The sequence below is a fragment of the Stegastes partitus genome, unplaced genomic scaffold (assembly GCF_000690725.1).
Source record: "Stegastes partitus isolate 25-593 unplaced genomic scaffold, Stegastes_partitus-1.0.2 Scaffold233, whole genome shotgun sequence".
In the NCBI taxonomy this organism is placed as follows: Eukaryota; Metazoa; Chordata; class Actinopteri; family Pomacentridae; genus Stegastes; species Stegastes partitus.
Window position 1 is genome coordinate 288,800 of NW_007577964.1, and position 17,095 is coordinate 305,894.

Sequence of the window (17,095 nt, forward strand, 5' to 3'; positions counted from 1 at the left end):
ATAAAAATACCTAAATTGTGTTTGCCTGTTAGCTATTTTCCTACACACACAACCTGAACATCTGTGGTGCTGCTCTGTATCACCGAGTTAGGCATTAATAATAAATTCGGACTTCAAATAATCATGGTTCTGGCAGGTCAAACAGAAGCCTGTTCTTTTTTTCTTTTTTTTTTTTACATTTATTGTTTCTCCCATGGCCTCCAGCACTGTGCCAGTGAGAGGAAAAAGCCCTGTGGTTTTCAAACCTGAAACACAAAAGCAGAGTCCCCATGAATAAATGCATTAGATTTCTATAACATGCGCACACTTTATAGATGCACAGATGAATAGAGGTGTTGAAGTAGTGCTGGAGTAGCGCTTGCCTCTCTAATGGTTATTACCATAAAACATCAGTAGCTCTGTGGCCTTTGACAAGCAGACGATAAGGCAGAGTGGTCTACACAAATACAATATATTGACATGGCCACCATGCTCTGGATAAATGTGAACTAGTATAGAGGGCAGTATATGTTTTATATGAGAAATTATGGAAATAAGTGGATTTATTTCCCAGCATTCTGAATAACTTTTTAAGTCGTCTAAACGGTAACCCTTTTGGTTTGTTTTTGGATCAAAGTGCTTCAAGTCAGGCCGTATGAGGACTGATCTGGGGCAAAGCGACAGTGAAATTTTCTTTCCCACTATTCATTCTCATGAAGGCAAAGCAGCTGCTCTTATTTCACCACGCCGACAACATGCAGACAGCTCGTTATTTTCTCCCATTGTGCGTATCTCATGTAGACATGAGTGCACAAGCAACCGTGCATAACACATGCAGACAATGTAACACTCCAAATGACTCAAGTGGAATTTTAATTGGCACTGCACAGACGCTGTATTCATTTCTAATCTATATTATTCACAACCACGGTGGCCCAAACCTATATCTCCTTTTGAAATGATTTGTCAGTGCTGAGGACTAAGGTGCTGAATGTGAATGTTTTACTGTAACTATTACTGTCCAGTGAGGACATACAGGCCTTGACAGCCTTGGGGGCCCTGGGGTGGCAAACACATGCAAGAAGCCCATGCAGTTCCAGGCTAACACGCTAAGGTCAGCCCCCTTCAACTGCTCTGGACACCCCGGGCAGACGTGGCTTCTAACCACATGCCCGGCAGTCTCTTTACTCTAGAGACTGTCCAACTGTTACTGTCACCATATTCTTTCATGTATTCTATTCCCCCGCCAACTGCCAAAGGGCCAAAGATGTTTTTCCAGGATGCTGGTTATCATCCTAATTGATGAAATGAGTTTTCCTGATGGCTAATGCCTTTAATTGTGGGTTATATGGTAGACCTGGAGCCCTGGATTATTACGTAATGACTGTTTAGATGTGATATGAAGTGATAAGGAGGGAGGAGGGGTAATTCAGCTCCGAGCTTTTCAGCGGAAAGCTGTGGGTCAGGAGGCAGAGCAGAGGGAGGCGGTGGAGGTGGAGGGAGGGTTTGTGGATGGGAAAAGGTCAGGCGGCATGTCATCATGGCAGTGGATCTGTGAGACCCTCTGCAGACCTTTTTGTAGTCTTGGGCCAGCAGATCGGTGCAGAGGTTTCACTGAGCTGTCTGATCAGGTCAACCAGAAAAGGCTTCCTTATCATGTAAAGAAACGCTCTGCCTTTGAAATAAATTGGCCTTTTTGAAATTCTGGGAGCCAATTGTGCAGATTTGATCCCATTCACTTGTATGATATCAACAGAATCAGTAAAAACACAACTTTCTACATGAAATTTCAGAAATATGACCTATTAAAACCCAACACAGCATCTGCCATCCTTCTTGTCAGCCCACTTGCATGACTGTTTACTTCAATGCTGAGTTATTAGAAACGCAACCAACGCCGGAAAAGTACAGAAAATGCTTCCACATCTTACCTGACGAACATAATAATCCCAACTTTGGCTATATCGTCCCGGATAACTTTCCACGAGTCCTTGATCATCTGAATCTGATCCTCGCTGGGATGCGCAGCAGCAGCAGCAGCAGCAGCAGCAGCAGCATCCTCTGTATTCCTTCCTGCAAACTCCGACTTTGCAGCTAAACCTGATATTGCGCAGCCCATTCTTCATCTAAGAGAAACGAAGCGACGATGCTTTATGTGCTAATCCAGGAAAGAGAGCGAGAAAAAAAAAAAACTGGGTTAAATACTTTTATGTGTCAGCGGAAATCTACAGGCGGATGCATCTGGTCTCAGCGCGCGTCTTGAACTACTCTCCACCGGCGGAGAGATCAGGGACCCGCGTCAAGGCGGCGAACTGACGAGACGCAAGTTCTGGTCATTGGCTGAAAATAAAGACGCCTGTTGATGAGCGCATGTTGCGCGAAGCGAAGAGCGGCGGTCACGCCTTTACGCTGAAGGAGGGATCTGTGCGCTTTCCGATTGAAGTCGGTGTTTTCATGGCTGACTTGACGCAGCTTTGGAGAGAGACGGCGCGCTGAGGGCGCACAGCAACCTGACGCACAAAGGCTGAGCGGAGCAGTCATTTCAAATATAGAATATAGAAAATAAAAATGCATAAAAGCACACTCACATGCACCCAAAAGCTCTATCAGTCTTATGCTTGCTGATATTTAAATTAAAGCACATTGATTGAAGTCTGATCTGTAAATTCTACATCAATAATCAAATATATCCAACAGAGCTCAATGTTGCATGAATAAAAACTATTTCAATAACCTCTCCTTTTACTTCTGATCTCATTGAATAAATATATTAAAGACCCAACCTCTCCATTTGCCACAAACTGGGCTTAAAAGTTAAAAAAATACAGAAATTAACAGTCATTTTATTTCCATATCATTAATATTTCATGTACATGCTGTCCATATTATGCATGAGCAAATACTGCTGTGGAATGTTCTGCAGCTCAGTTAAAGATGAGCAGTTCTTATAACATTAGGAAAATCCATTATGTTTGAAGTTAATAAAACTTTATAGCAGTTAGAGAGAGCCAAGGTCTGTAAATGTGACCGCATTTAATGTCACCATGGTTCCTTAGTTTAATGGAGCTGCTTTAAATCTATTAAGAGGACTTGTCTGTAAAGCTGTACATTGAACTTAACCAACCTGTTCACATGGATGTAGCGTATCATTTAGACTTACCAAGCACTGACAAACAGAGCACCTGTGGAAAACTCACCATTTCTATTTTTTTTTATTGAAAATAGGGGAAACTGCAAGTATGAAACAATGTGTTTTCTGGAATGGAAAAGTAAAAAGTTGTTGCTATTAGTCAAGTATTTACACAAGGCCAATCTTCCCCAAATATACAGTTCCATAAATAACGCTCGAGAAAATATACAACTTACTGAGAAAAATAAAGCTCCAGTGATGTGTAATAAGTTTTACAAGCAGCTACAGTAAACATGGAGGCAAATTATTGCTGTGACCACATGTATTAAAACAAATGTCAAAAGGAAACCTTCTTTGGTGAATCAGAGTCTTTGCTAACAGCAGAGCTCTTGGCAGCAACACTTCAGCTCCTGTTTGCTTTCTCATGACAGTCTGAGCTGACGGTTTACGTGGTCATGATAACAGTGCTCGAGTGGCGAGAGCAAAAATCCCCACCTGTGGGTGAGAATCAGAAACATGGATATAATAATAATAAAGTAGAACTTCATTTTCATTTGATACAGGGGACTATATACATATTTAAACATAAACTTTGTACTGTGCAGACAAATACCCAGTGTATAAATATTGCAATACACCACTTTAAAGGCAATACGCTTTTCTCTCATGGCCTTACACATAACCAATAATATCCCTTTTATGTTACACTGATACATACATCCTCACTAATCGTCCCCCATACTGAAAACATTATACAGACAAGTTGCATTCTTCTGAGAGAGAAAACAGGAAAAATAGATTTTGACAAGATAACAGTCAGATAATGCTTCCATGTGATAGTTCCTGATAATAAAAACATACATAAGTCATGTGTTCATGAGCTTGTGCTTAAGCTCTGGAACTTCTCCCGTAAGTTTTTTACAAGTTTACTGTCTGAAGTCTTCCCTGAACTCAGGACAGCAGACTTTGCTGAACTGTCCAGACCCTCCTGGAGGAGGCCGTCCCCTTCTTGGAGGCTGCCGACTGCAAAGCAGGTCCTCACAGGTTCCTGAAGGTTTTGCACTTCATGGAGGGGTAGAGACCCCAACATGTGGTCCAAGGAGCTCCACCTGCACAGCAGGGGATGGAGCTGTGTCTGGTGCTGAGGCCAGTCCTCTACCCCTGGACACTTCTCCTTGTGTAGTGTTTCAGACTGTTGTGCTGGACAGTCCGTCAGAGCTTTGTGAAGGTCTGAGGAGCTGTGGTATTTGTGTGAGCAGCCATTACACCTGTTCATACAGGACTCCAACATCCCATTTGGGACTGTGCAGCTACGGGTTACTTTTGAGGCATGAGGGGTCTCTGTGTATTTGGTGCGTAGCTCCTGAACATCAGGCCAGTGGAAGATCTCCGACTGTGGGCTTTGTGGGCAGGTAATAGTGCTCTGGGAGCTGGCTCCTGAGCTGGGGGTCTGGACTGGACTTGGAGAACACACTTCTTGGATAACCGCCTGATCGCAAGCGTTCAAAGGCAATCTCAGGTTGGGTTTACCTGCATACATACAAGAAACAGACAAACATACAAACAAAGCTTTTCAGTTGTCTCTATACATTTGTCTGAGTGGTAGGTTACTGCAAAAGACAGTGGTGGCAATCAATTGCACCCTATTTACCCCTTTTCTTTATCTGCACCTTCTCCTCGTGGACAGCAGGCAAGCTCTTGAAGCCTTGATGATTTGCAGTTTCTCGGTTCCTCTGCCAGACCATAGGTCTGTTGTTTTTAATGCGCTGACTGTACTGACGAGCCAGCTGGAACACCTTGTTTTTCATCTTTCCCATGTCTTGTAGGATCTGGTCCTCATCCATGCTTGTTCTGAAGCTGATGATCTTTGGTAGATGGCTCTGGTTGTCTTGAAGCCTGTGGGTCCTACATGGCTTACAGTCCTGACCAGATCCTCCCTCCACAGCTTGGGACGCTGCGGTAGGTGATGACATGTGGGAGCTATCTGAGGCAGTGCTTAGTTCAGACTCTTCTAAAATCTGAGCTGGTTGCCTACTGGTTCGAATATCTAAACTGTCTGAACTGATATCCTGCGTCACTTCTAATCTGGAGTCACTAATGTTCTCCTCTGCAATCTGATGGACTTCCTTGCTCTCTTCTTCGTTTTCCATGTCTTGCCAAACTTTGAGCATGTCAGAGGAGGGTCTGAACTCTTCTTCTGCTGTAGAAGCATCTGCGATGCTGTGACATCGAGCCTTTACTGCGACTGATCGCTGTGGTTCTGTTTTTTGGCAAGTTTCAGTGTTCCGACTCTTATCCAGTCCAGGAAGGTCAAAGACAGACCAAGAAGTTGGCCTGTTCCTAGAGAGGCCTTTCCTGTGGACTGGGACGGCCCTCTCCTGAGGAACATTGTTAAGCTGTCGACTCAGGTGCCTAACCAGACCTGCTGGAATATACGACAGACTTTCCCTGCGTTTGATGCTGAAGTTAGCATCTTGGTGCTCAGCGTACTCGTAGTATCGTCTGATTTTATGGATGAGGAGGCGATCCTGTTTAGAGAGCGTGGACTTGCGTTCCCCTTCCAAGACAGTGTTCAGTGCAGGTTCATGCACAGGCATTGAGAGACTAACTTCTGAAGTTGCTTGTGGCTTCGGTGAAGAGCTGCCCAACATCTGGGTCTCTTTCTCCAAGTCCATGCAGGCTGAAGGACTTTGGAAGGCGTCATTATCTACTGACGGTGAGGGGCAGGCGAGGGAACCCAGGTCCTCTGAAACCAGACTGCTTCGTCTGGACAGGCTGCTGATGAAGTGTTCAGCTATCACACTCGCCTGGTCCAACACGGAGGACGGTAAGATGCTCTTACTATTTGAAAGCACCTCCTCTTCCTCCTCTGACAGCTCCCCGTTTGTCAGAACGCTCGTCTCCTCCACTTGGAGACCAGACGAATCACTCCCTCCTTCTTCTTCCTCTCCAGTTTCTCTCGAGGTATCTTGAGGTTCTGGGGTCTCAGTTTCTTGTTCGTAGTGGGTCACAGGAGACTCAGGGCATTGAGAATAATCCACCTCCAGCTGATTGCTCTTCTGTGCATGAGGGACACAGTCTAGAGGGCACAGCTCCTGCACACTGACCTGAAACATGATAAGAGAGTTTGCAAAGAGGGATATAATGAGTAAAAGACACATTCTAATAGCAAGCACTCTCCATTCCCCATTAGCTTAATGGCCCTTTTCAAAGTCGTCTAGGCAGTTTAATCTAAAGCATCCACAACTCATGCAGGATGTGTTTTATCTTATTAGGCCTCCTTGAGCTTTATTAAAGTGACCTCTTTCTATGTACAACATGTAAGTGTGGAAAAAAACTGCAAAGACACTGCGATGCCATTTGCAGCCTGTTGCTAATGACTCTTTCCTGGATCATTTTCGTTACCCTTGGCGAGTTCAGATATAATGCGACGTCTGCGGCTCTACCAGTGCTCTTATTGTTGATGTCAAGCTCGCCCGCCATTAATCTAAATTAGTTTCCAGGTGTTCCCGCTCTTTTGGAGTGCCTGTAATTGCAAAAAAAGTGCAGCTTGGAGCTGTGTGGCGGAGATAAGGTTACGGAGAATAACAACCCTAAACTCTGCTCAGATGCAGGAGCTGCTTTGCAAAGTTACCGATTATGAGGATCAGATAAAAAAAACTGTAGCTGGCCTCCAAATCCAATGTCGCCTCTCTCAGTGGGAGTGCTGGCCACACGACGGCAGGATGTGTGTAAATATAAAGCAGGCACGAACATAACTCCAGACAAACAGGCCTTAGAGAAATGCTGTGCTCGCGGCTAAGGTCGCCTATTAGGTAGGAAACTTACTTTTTAATAAGGTTAATGTAGTATAGAATCAGCGATCTCACAGAGCGATAACAACACCTCCAAACACACTGACAGAGTCTCATTCAAAACATACAATAGGTAGAAAACAAGCGAGTGTGATGATAGATGGGCATTCTTTAATAGAGTGAATACATGTGTCATGTGGCCTCAGTGACACGTGTGGAAATGAGGTTGAATGGATGTGCGTATAAACATTACTCTAGGCTTTGATAAGTACCTGTGTGCTGGGAGTTTCTCTCACAGCCATATCCACATGCTTTTCTTCCTGCCTGCAAATTTCTGCCTCCTCTTTTGGTGTAGTTGTCGTTTCAGGAGCATCTTTGCTCTGATCATCCTAAAAGGTCAAAACATAGCATTAAAACTGAGCCTTTTTGACTCTCCAGGGAGATCATGTAGCAGAATAATTTTTCACAGTGGAAACACATTTCTTTAACATTTAATGCATTGTCTTCCTATTGAAATGATTTGTATTCATTCATAATCAGAAACAATACTACCGTAACAACAACCTTAACAATGACTTTTTCATTATGAAGATTCAGAGGGGAAATACGACGATCAAAAAGCGAAGCATCTGCTATTATAATGATCATTTAATTAGATGGCTACATTAACCTTTGAAGTCAAACAACATTTAACAGAGTGCATTAAGCCACTGGTTGTAATGCAAATGCAGGCAGGATTTGAACAGCATAAGCTTAAAACATCAATCATGTCCCGAAACCCTCAATTGTGAAACACAGCACTCTGTAACAGCATGCACAAGGGAAACATAAAATTACAAAAGAAAGGCGCATGCAGCGTGGGTTTACCTGGACTCCAAAGTGACAACAATACAAGCAAAGACATGCACAAGGTACGAGTTTTAGGTTTCAGTCTGACACAACTTCAGTTCAAGCATTTCAATAGCATGGATTCAACCTGAGGCATTCGATGTGGACAGTGCAAATGGTAGCAGGTGTTAGTTGGATGTAGTCATGACAAAAAAAAAATAAAAAATAGAGGGAGAGGGACGAGAGCCAGCGTGGGAGAAAGAGTGGCAGAGAGTATTGGTAAGCCGGTGGAATGGAGCAGGAAATGGGAAACCCGTGGGTGGCAGAAACCCTCACCGTTGTGAAGTGAGTAGAAAGCAAAGCCCTGGCTCTATAGTGCCAGCAGGAGATGGCTGCCAGCACTGAGCTGGCAAAGTCGGCTACCTGGTCGTCTCCCATCAGTATATCTTCCTTGTAACTCTCCCCCTCTTCCTCCTCCTCCTCCTCCTCCTCCTCTGCCTTCTCCTGCTCCAGCCCTCCCTCACTGGGGGAAGAGCCCAGTTTCGGGTCACTGTCAGTAGGATTTAGCTGCTCCACAGAGTCCCTTCGGGGAATTAGATCCTCCACACACGGCCTCCCAGCCTGGGGCTCGCACAGACTGGAGGTCAGCGTACTGACACTAGTGGCTGGCTGAAGGGAGCGCCTATCCCCCAGCAGTGCACCCTCACTGTCTGCATGCTGTAGCGTGAAGTCATAGACATGTGGTTTGTTATTGCAAGGCCAGTGCTAGAGCCATGTTGTGATTGCAAGGCTGTAAATGGGATGGAATCATCATGAAGCAGCTTTAGCTTTGGGTGAGATATGAGTTTTGCAATCCAGGGCAAGTCAGAGTATGTTGTGTGAAGATTAGGATTGGACTTTCTCATTTATAGTTGTTTTTTTTTCTCATTTGGAATAGAAAGTTTGAACTGCTGAGTCACAACTGGGCAAACCATATCTCACCACAGCCCAGTGACCTAAATAAACTGCTTTGCTACAACAGACTGGAAAAGCTTATCAAGGTTTAATAAAAGACTACATTTAGAATTCAGACGCTTACCTTCAAAACAGCTGCATGGAGAGCAAAGATAAAGAGCAGGAGGCAAGAGAGATAAACAAATGAGAACGTCAATAACGCTGAAGAAAAACATGCTCCAGTCAGACATCATGTGACAAAATAACCTGAATACCGCATGCATCTTATACAATTATGGTCAGGACACACAATCTCTGCCTCCACAAACAGCGACTGAGCGAGGTAGTTGTTAGTCTGGTCCAGACCTAAGGGAGGCCCTGTGATTAGATAAATACCGATAAGAAACATCTTGTTCTCAGAGGCTCAAACTGGACATGATGCAATTAGCCCGGATGTGATGACCTACTCCCTCACCCAGATGAGAAGGTTGACATGAAAATTGCTTCTTCATTACATTGGTTAAAAAAAATTGATCCGGACTCAGAGCGGAGCAGAACTGGAGACGACAACACTGAGGTTTTCTCTCTCGCAATGGCCAATTAGAATCAATGAAAACAGGAAGACGCGCACATCTGAGGGCAGGGCTGAATTTGACTACTGAAGAGAGCTCGTGTACGACAAAGCCTTCGACCAACGTGGCATATGATTAACTTCATTATGGGTGAGGTGGAGTGGGAATGAGTGTCTTTTGATCCGTTTTCCAGGTGTCTTTGAAGGAGAACAAAGCACAAGGGCAACAGAGATGTGAACGGCTCTTATCCAGCGGCCACAAAATAACCTTGGTAAGGGGCGGTGGGGCTGCTGGACCACTGGACGGCAGCCAGAATGTGGATCAAACTGAACCACCGTTAATGAATCTGGCCCTTTGTCTGCCAAAATCCTACTCAAGTGATGCAAACAAAAACCGAACAATGTACCAACCTTTTGTGCTCCTTGTGATTTGTTTAGCCGGCTCTAAAAAGGGAGAAATTAAAAAAAAATTGGATAGCTCAGTAGAGGTGCAGGTAGCAATTAAGAGCAGACAAAACTACTCTCTTAGTCCTAAATATGTTTTATTCTTTCGCTATTATAAAGAGAGTTGTTGTATATATAGATCAAAGACGAACAGGGGGGTCTTGTACCTGATCTCCTCCTCCCATTTCGTCCTACAAGAAGGAAGTCGTCAGCCTGGCAGGACTCTGCTTTCTTTAGCCTCTCAGGACTATACTGGTACTTCCCTGGATCTGAGCAGAGGAGGGATATATAATTACAATCAAAGCTGCAATTACAAAAACAATTTTCTCCAGATAGATGGATGGGTTATAGGCTATGCCATCTCAGCAAATTATTTTTCCGTATTTTCCACTGACGATAAACCACCTTTCTCTTTTATAAGAACCAGTTTGCAGTGAATCGAAATAGACTGTTGTTGTTTTTTTTATCATACGCTTGTGGAGAGTATTCTCTTTCTGCTTAGTTGTTTGGTAATTTTTACTCTCCGTAGGCAATAATAGCAAACTCAACAGGATTGTTTGTGTGTAGCAAGATTGTGAGTCAACAGCAACACAGTGTGGCAGTGCTTTGTGAGGCCTGAGTGGTCTATGAAAGGGCGAGTAAATGCTTAATTTTTGTGAGCACAGTATGTAGTATGGCTCTGTTAAGCAAATCCAGATAATATAACGTGTGTATCATTTGACTTGGTTAATAAACGTCTGTATCATCTGTAATGTCTTTTCTGTTGTGACTGAATTTATCTGACCGTTCCCACAGACACAAAGAGCACTTCTGCAAGGATAACAAACAACACAAACTAACAATAAGCAGCATCTTTGGCTGCTATGGCAACAGTTAAATTGGTCCGGGCATTACTAGAATAATGCTGTTTGTAATACTTACAGTTTGAATTGTCAAGGCTAGCTTCTTTTGCCTTTAAAGAGAAAAAAAAAACACAGTGGGTTGAAATAAAAGGCCCTTCTTCAGAAGCAAAGAAGAAAGAAATCCAGTGTGAGGGAAAATGTTTTTGTTTTTTTTTACCTTCTGTGGGACGATGGCATTGTGATTCTCAAGAATGAGCCTCTTAATGTGATGAGCCCAGAGACGCTTCTCTTCAACAGACTTGGCCTGAAACAACAAACACTGCTCACTTAGAAACCGGCACTTAGTGTTTCAGAAAAACACACTCTGTCGATATATACACATGTAATGTACATGTTTACAGTATATACAGTAGAACCCAAATGTTTGAGGCCACTTGTTCAGACACTTGTTTCAACGTTTTCATTACAACGGATAATAACAGCTTCACAGCGTGAGTGCAAAGTTCAGCCTCTGACAATAGTCCATGAATTTCAGAATATTTTAGTATTTTTTCTCGTTTTTGCTTGAATGACAGCAGCATTCAAGCTGCATGGACTCCACCAATTTGTTCAAACCTGATAATCCATGTCATCCCAGCACGATCTGGAAATGTTCCAAAGAGCTTAAGTGCCCCATAAATGTTCAGCTGATCGGAGGTCAGGTGACTGTGGTCAAACTAGTTGGTCTTCTTTGGTTTTTAAGTAGCTCTTCAAAACTTTGAGGTGTGTTTGGGCTCATTCTCTAACCTGTTTGTCCATTTACATGCACTTTTGTGTTACTGGCACTAATATTTGGATTAATCAGAAATAAGCTGATAAATACTGGTATGTCTTAGCCTACTCAGCATTTGGCCTTGTTTCCCCTCCTGAGAACTGGTTTAGAGATGTGACTCATCCTCTGAGAACACTACCAGACAGTCTTCTTCTGACAGGACTTCTTGTGATTTGAGTCATAGATTCTTTATTTAGTAAATTTGTGCCAAAGTAGCCAGTGAACAAAGAAAGCTTTTATTAATCCTCTAATGGTGAGGTCACTTTTAGTCTGTCTGACTTGTGGTTTGGATTCAACTGATAAAGTTGTACACAGAAACATCCAGTGTAGTCATTTGAGGGTGATAAGGCCCCTCTTTTGTCAGAATAACTTTCACTAATTAATAATCTGCAACTTGGGGCACAGCCATATTATAGGATACACACCAAAGAACATAAGTTACTATCTAAGTTTCTTATTTGTATGCCTACACCTTCTGCCTTAAAGCTGCTTAAATTGTATTGCTGACCAATAAATAGCCCAGAATCTTTAATCTTTCCTCTTCATTTTAAATGTTACAACTTCTTGTGTTTTTAAATGTTTCCAAATCCTTAAACGTTTTAATTATTTCCAGGTTTGCATGAAAATATGACCAATGTTTGATGTGGTCCCAGATTTTTGGAGAGCACTGTATGTGTACGAGTACAAAATAAACCTGAGTACAAATCACTCTGCTTTAGTGCTTAGGTGACTTATGATATCCCCAAAACTGACTGGAAAGCCGTATGTTCTGTGTAGTGAGAGTGTGATGCAGGACATGAGAGAGTTACTGGTGTGGACACGCTGTATTTACCTGCACTGTATGGGGTTGTTTGGGACGCTTGAAATGGATAACACTGAAGAGCAGGGGATCTTTGGCGCTGTCGAGTAGCATTAAGGTGGAGCACTGAAACCACAAAAAACGTAGCGATGAAGAGAAAGTTTCACCCAGTGTAGTTTAGCTGTTGCTGTATTTTCTGCACATATATATATAATTTTAACAGTACAATCACTTATCAATTTAAATGATTTCAAAAAAACATACCGAGATATGGATCTTGTAGACATAATGTTCCCCTCTTTTCTTGGTAATGAGGAGCATCTTTTCAAAGAGGAAGAGTGTGCGGGTGTTCTTGGCCCTCAGCACATGAAAGGTGCCCTCTAGCACCAGCTCTCCATAGGTGGTCAGGTCAGAGCCCTTCCAGTTGATCAGAAGTGACTGTATCTCCTACAGACGAGCATGAAAGCACACACACGCTTACACATACGCTGTCAGCCATGTTCTTTTAACACAAAAGATCAGACGTGTCAGGCTCGTGGCAGCTTTTACTTGTAACCCTGACTCAACACCTGTATAGAGAAAACCAGCAAGGTGAAGCGGCCACTCAGTCAGTGACTTAAACCAAAGAAATCATTACAAGGCTGCAAAGTTCCGTTTAAAATTTAACTCGACTCCAGAGAAGCATTTAGGTTAAACCCAAAATGTGAGCATTCAAGGATTCGCCTCGGGCAATTTCTGCTTAGAAAACTGGAGCTTTAAAATACATATTTATGGAAGGGATAGAAGTCACAGACGGTTGCCTTGCTGAGAAAAGCAAATATGTGGAATAAATCGATGAAAGAAATGACTTTGAGCCCTCCAGGCCTGCAGAGGAGCAGCGAGAGCAACAGTAGTAGTGCACAACAGAGGTACAAGAAAATCTCTTTTAGTCCCTGAAGAATGGGGGAGTAGATGTAGAGTGTAGAGTGTGTAACAGAGCTGCTCATCATCAGAGAACTACCGTAAATTCCGGACTATAAGCCGCGACTTTTTTCCACACACTTCGAACACTGCGGCTTAAACAATGACGCGGCTAATTTTCTGGATTTTTACGAGTTTTACGAATTTGCCTCGAGATAAAAGTGACATTAAGAACGAAGGAGAGATTGAGGAAGTGTGTGACGAAGTAATTCTGAGGCTGTTTAATTCCGACGCTGAAGAAGACGACTTTAGTGGTTTTAGTGCACAGGAGGAAGATGAAGATAGCGATCAGTGACTTTTCCTGGTAGGCGACTGTATTTTTTTAACCAGCCGTGTTGCAGACTGTTCGGGAAAAAAGCATTTGTGTATGTTACCGGTATGTATTTAACTAAAAGTTTAAAAAATCTTTCTGTGTAACATCTTTCTTTGTAAATATCTCATGTTACAACGTGGAAACCTGCAGCTTATAGACAAGTGCGGCCTGTATATGTACGAAATGTGTTTTCTTTTTAAAAAGTTAGTGGGTGCAGCTTATATTCAGGTGCGCTCAATAGTCCAGAATTTACGGTACGCAGCAACGATAGAAATTCATCTCTTGAAAAGCATGGTGGTGTGGATGTGAGGCAATTCCATCTGACCTGCACTCTGACAGCATGTTCATGCTTCCTCTTCATGTCGTTGATGTACCAGGCCACTCCTGTCATGGTGTCTATGGCCTCCTGAATCACCTCATAGCCCTCCTCATCCGGGTCAAAGTGCTTTGCGATTTCCTTTAAAAAAGATCAAGGAGGTTATTAAACAAGGTCCAATCCTGCCACAAACAAAGAAAATGTGTATCCCTATCAATCTTTGTATGATTAAACAGCTGTTTTTACCTCATCAAAATGCTATATACATTTTAGCCTCAAGGGGATTAAAAAAATCCCTCTTTTGTTCAACTGTTTACCACTCATAGTCATTATTCAGTGAGCGACACTGTTTCACCATAGTCCACAAAAATTAGGCCATTGTTTATAAGAGCATAATCATGAATCTAAAGGAAATCTAAAGGAAAAGTTGCGCTGAAGCAGTATGAATCATTCTGTACCTGAAGCAGCAGGTGATACTTCAGGATCCTCTGAACTGGCTTCAGCAGGTAGGAGCCCAAAGGGAGGGAGCGCTTCAGTGTCGCCTGCCGATCCCTGAAGAACTTGGCTAAAGTTTTACTCCTCATGCAATCTGTCAGGGCTGCCACTGAGCTGAAGGACAGCAAAGAACAACATTAGTCAACACGTTCAAGCACATTACATTAACAACAAAACGATGTAGCAGGAACATCTTCTTGCTACTTACTTGGGATAGTTGGTGCAATACTGGGTGTAGATTTCAAAGTATTCGCTCTGGAGAAACACAGATCAGACACAAACATCAGCAGTGTGTTATTTGAGGAACTGATATTGCTGTAAATAAGTAAAAACAGTTTCGCTCACCTTATTTACAAAGCATTGAGCAATAGCCACAGGGTCATTCTCACACATGTCCAAGGACTGCAGCAATTCACTGAAATGCAGATCGCAGCAATACCATGAAAACAATGATAGATTACAAGCAAAGGTAGTAAATAAGGAAGGAGTACTTAGTAGCAACCATGGATAAATCAATACTAATACTTTTACTATGGTAGTGAAGTCTGTTTTAACCTTCAGTGATGTTTGAGTTTTGCTATGAAAGGCACCAGCAGAGGGCGCTACACACTGCTAAACAAGAGTCTGTGCATGTTTGGACTGAGAACATGCATTCGACTTGGAATTCTTCATGCCCACAGTCCCATCAAAAACAAGCTTTATTTAGCGCTTGAGAGACCCAAAGCTGCAAGATGTACTTTATGCTTTACGAGCTGTGACATCACCTCTTTAAAATGCGCTTGACTGAAGGAGCACACATGAATGGTGGATTACTGTGGAAAAATACAACTGCAAGAAAACACAAACCTGATCACTAATGACCACAAACACTCTACACGAAAGACGTTCAGGTAACATAACACATGGAAACATGAGAGTCAAACACAACACATCACAAAGCATTTCAAACTTTGGATCAAAGCCTGGGATTCTTGACGGAAAACGATTAGCAGCAAAGGTGCCAGCGTGTTCACGGAACAGTGAGAAAAGGATTGGCGCTGGTGGGTTTTTTTTTTATGGACGCAGTGTCAATATTTGTTCATGCGGCATGATTGCTAGGTCAACAGTATTTACAGCTTGGAGAGGGTTAAGCGATACAAAGAAATAAAAAAATCTAGGACGAAAGCAGGACTGTTTATCACCTACTGTCAATGTCAAATGTAGGGTAATGATACAAACCACTGTGCACAAATAGGTGAGTGTGTCGTGCATACTGCAAAGAAGGCTGTAAATTCTCTTAGAGCAGAAATCTATTTTCCTCTGGACAGCCTCCTACAAATGACCACAACTCTGCGGCAATAATAAGCAAACATATGGCATCGGCTCACTTGCTGCTGCAAAGATTTCCACCTTAAAATACTGTAATAGATCACTATTTTTAGTGCGATGCAATCCTGTGAAAAGAGGAAAACCCTCCTCTCTGAAAATGGCACTACATGGACTTTTGAATACAAAATCTGTCATTATGTTTCTCTCACTCCAGTACAGCTGGTCAGAAAGTCATTAAAAAGTATTTTAAAATGTCATCTTTTCTATGGGTGCTTCAATAGTCTTGGCATTACCAGGGAGGCTTCTAACTATGAGAGGAGAAAAGGAATGTTAATGTGTGTTTTGGCAAGCAAGCGTGATCAGCAATGAGCACTTGCTGACATATGATGATAAAACGTACAGCCAGCTGCACCACCATTTCCTATGTTTTTCCCATAATTGCGAAAGTGCCTGAACTGTAATGTGATTCGTGGCATTGTTTTAAGTGTTAGCAGCGAGAGAAGGAAAAGAAGTCACGCATCATCCATCCATTCTTAACTGTTCTGATATGCTGCATTATCTAACGGCAGAAAATCACACAACACACACATGAAAGCGCACAAAAACATTCCTTGGCCAAATGGATTGCACAGGGAAGTAATTACACCAATGACTGCTCACGGCTTCTTCTGCTCTGCTGTGAATCTAAATACTGCCTCTTCAGTGATAACACAGCATCTTTTTTCTGTATTGCTGTTTTGCAAAAAATCCTACAAGAAAGCACTGAGAAGGGAAGTGAGGCGAATACTGGTATTTGCATTAAGAAGGAGGATTTACCTGTTAAACTCATAGATGTCCTCTATGTTTCCAAACAGAGAGCACACTTGCTCCGGCCGTATGGGAAGGTTGGACATGTCGATGATGTGTGCCAAGTAGTCCTGGAAAAACAGTAAAGAGATGGAGTTTGACTTAAAAGCTCATATTAACATTTGGTAAAATGGTCAAGCAACACACGGGCACTTCCAAATTCTTACCAACAGAGGGAGCATGTTTACAGAGAAACACTTTTCCTTCTATTCTTCTGTGCTGAGTGATGTGTTTTCACCTGGCATTTGGTTGTTCCAGCTGATTGCTTGTTTTAGATGCTATAACATGTGATTTAATGTGCATAAAAATGTATGTTTTGTATCAGGATGTCAAGGCTTTCCTGTGTTAAAAAAAAGCCGTATCATTGTTCACAAGTTAGTTCTGTGATGCTGAACGGATCCTTTTAAGGATTTGTTCCGCAGACCAGGGAACAGCGTGACTCTCTGGAAAAGGTTCTGTTATATCCAGGCTAGACACACCAGCACAGTGTTCCTCTCCCAGAACCAGACTCCCTCCGGACCTCAGGAGGATTCAGAAGTAGATAAAAATATCTTAAACACCAAAGTCAAATATGCCAACATCTGAATGATTACCCTTTCTCTTGGTCAATTACACACTCATGTGTTAAACAAACAACTTCAAGCAAGCAAAGGAGTATTTTAACGAGACAAACACACAGACACTAAATAAAGAGGACAGCAGTAAACAGCCTGCTCACACACACCG

At 42.6% G+C, this 17,095-nt stretch overlaps 2 protein-coding genes across 4 annotated transcripts in view; both read right to left on the bottom strand.

Annotated features, from left to right (window-relative positions):
* Positions 1-2,216, bottom strand: part of xgb (x globin) — an 11,876-nt gene extending 9,660 nt beyond the window's left edge. Inside the window, exon 1 of the mRNA XM_008281407.1 lies at positions 1,911-2,216. Within this exon, the coding sequence (XP_008279629.1) occupies positions 1,911-2,098 (188 nt within the window). The 5' untranslated portion in view covers positions 2,099-2,216. The remainder of the gene's footprint in view (positions 1-1,910) is intronic.
* A 952-nt stretch (positions 2,217-3,168) lies between these two features.
* Positions 3,169-17,095, bottom strand: part of LOC103357032 (pleckstrin homology domain-containing family G member 3) — a 33,533-nt gene continuing 19,606 nt past the window's right edge. Inside the window, exons 4-19 of one of the 3 annotated variants that reach the window (XM_008281410.1) lie at positions 16,340-16,440; positions 14,561-14,630; positions 14,424-14,470; positions 14,179-14,329; positions 13,730-13,861; positions 12,396-12,578; positions 12,165-12,257; positions 10,739-10,825; positions 10,601-10,631; positions 9,847-9,948; positions 9,647-9,679; positions 8,810-8,820; positions 8,155-8,448; positions 7,176-7,292; positions 4,761-6,216; positions 3,169-4,639 (exon numbers count right to left, since the gene is read on the bottom strand). In XM_008281410.1, the coding sequence (XP_008279632.1) occupies positions 3,984-4,639; positions 4,761-6,216; positions 7,176-7,292; positions 8,155-8,448; positions 8,810-8,820; positions 9,647-9,679; positions 9,847-9,948; positions 10,601-10,631; positions 10,739-10,825; positions 12,165-12,257; positions 12,396-12,578; positions 13,730-13,861; positions 14,179-14,329; positions 14,424-14,470; positions 14,561-14,630; positions 16,340-16,440 (3,564 nt within the window). In that variant the 3' untranslated portion in view covers positions 3,169-3,983. Of the gene's footprint in view, positions 4,640-4,760; positions 6,217-7,175; positions 7,293-8,067; positions 8,449-8,809; positions 8,821-9,646; positions 9,680-9,846; positions 9,949-10,600; positions 10,632-10,738; positions 10,826-12,164; positions 12,258-12,395; positions 12,579-13,729; positions 13,862-14,178; positions 14,330-14,423; positions 14,471-14,560; positions 14,631-16,339; positions 16,441-17,095 lie in introns of all 3 variants that reach the window. The other 2 variants (XM_008281409.1, XM_008281411.1) reach the window with 2 other exon arrangements.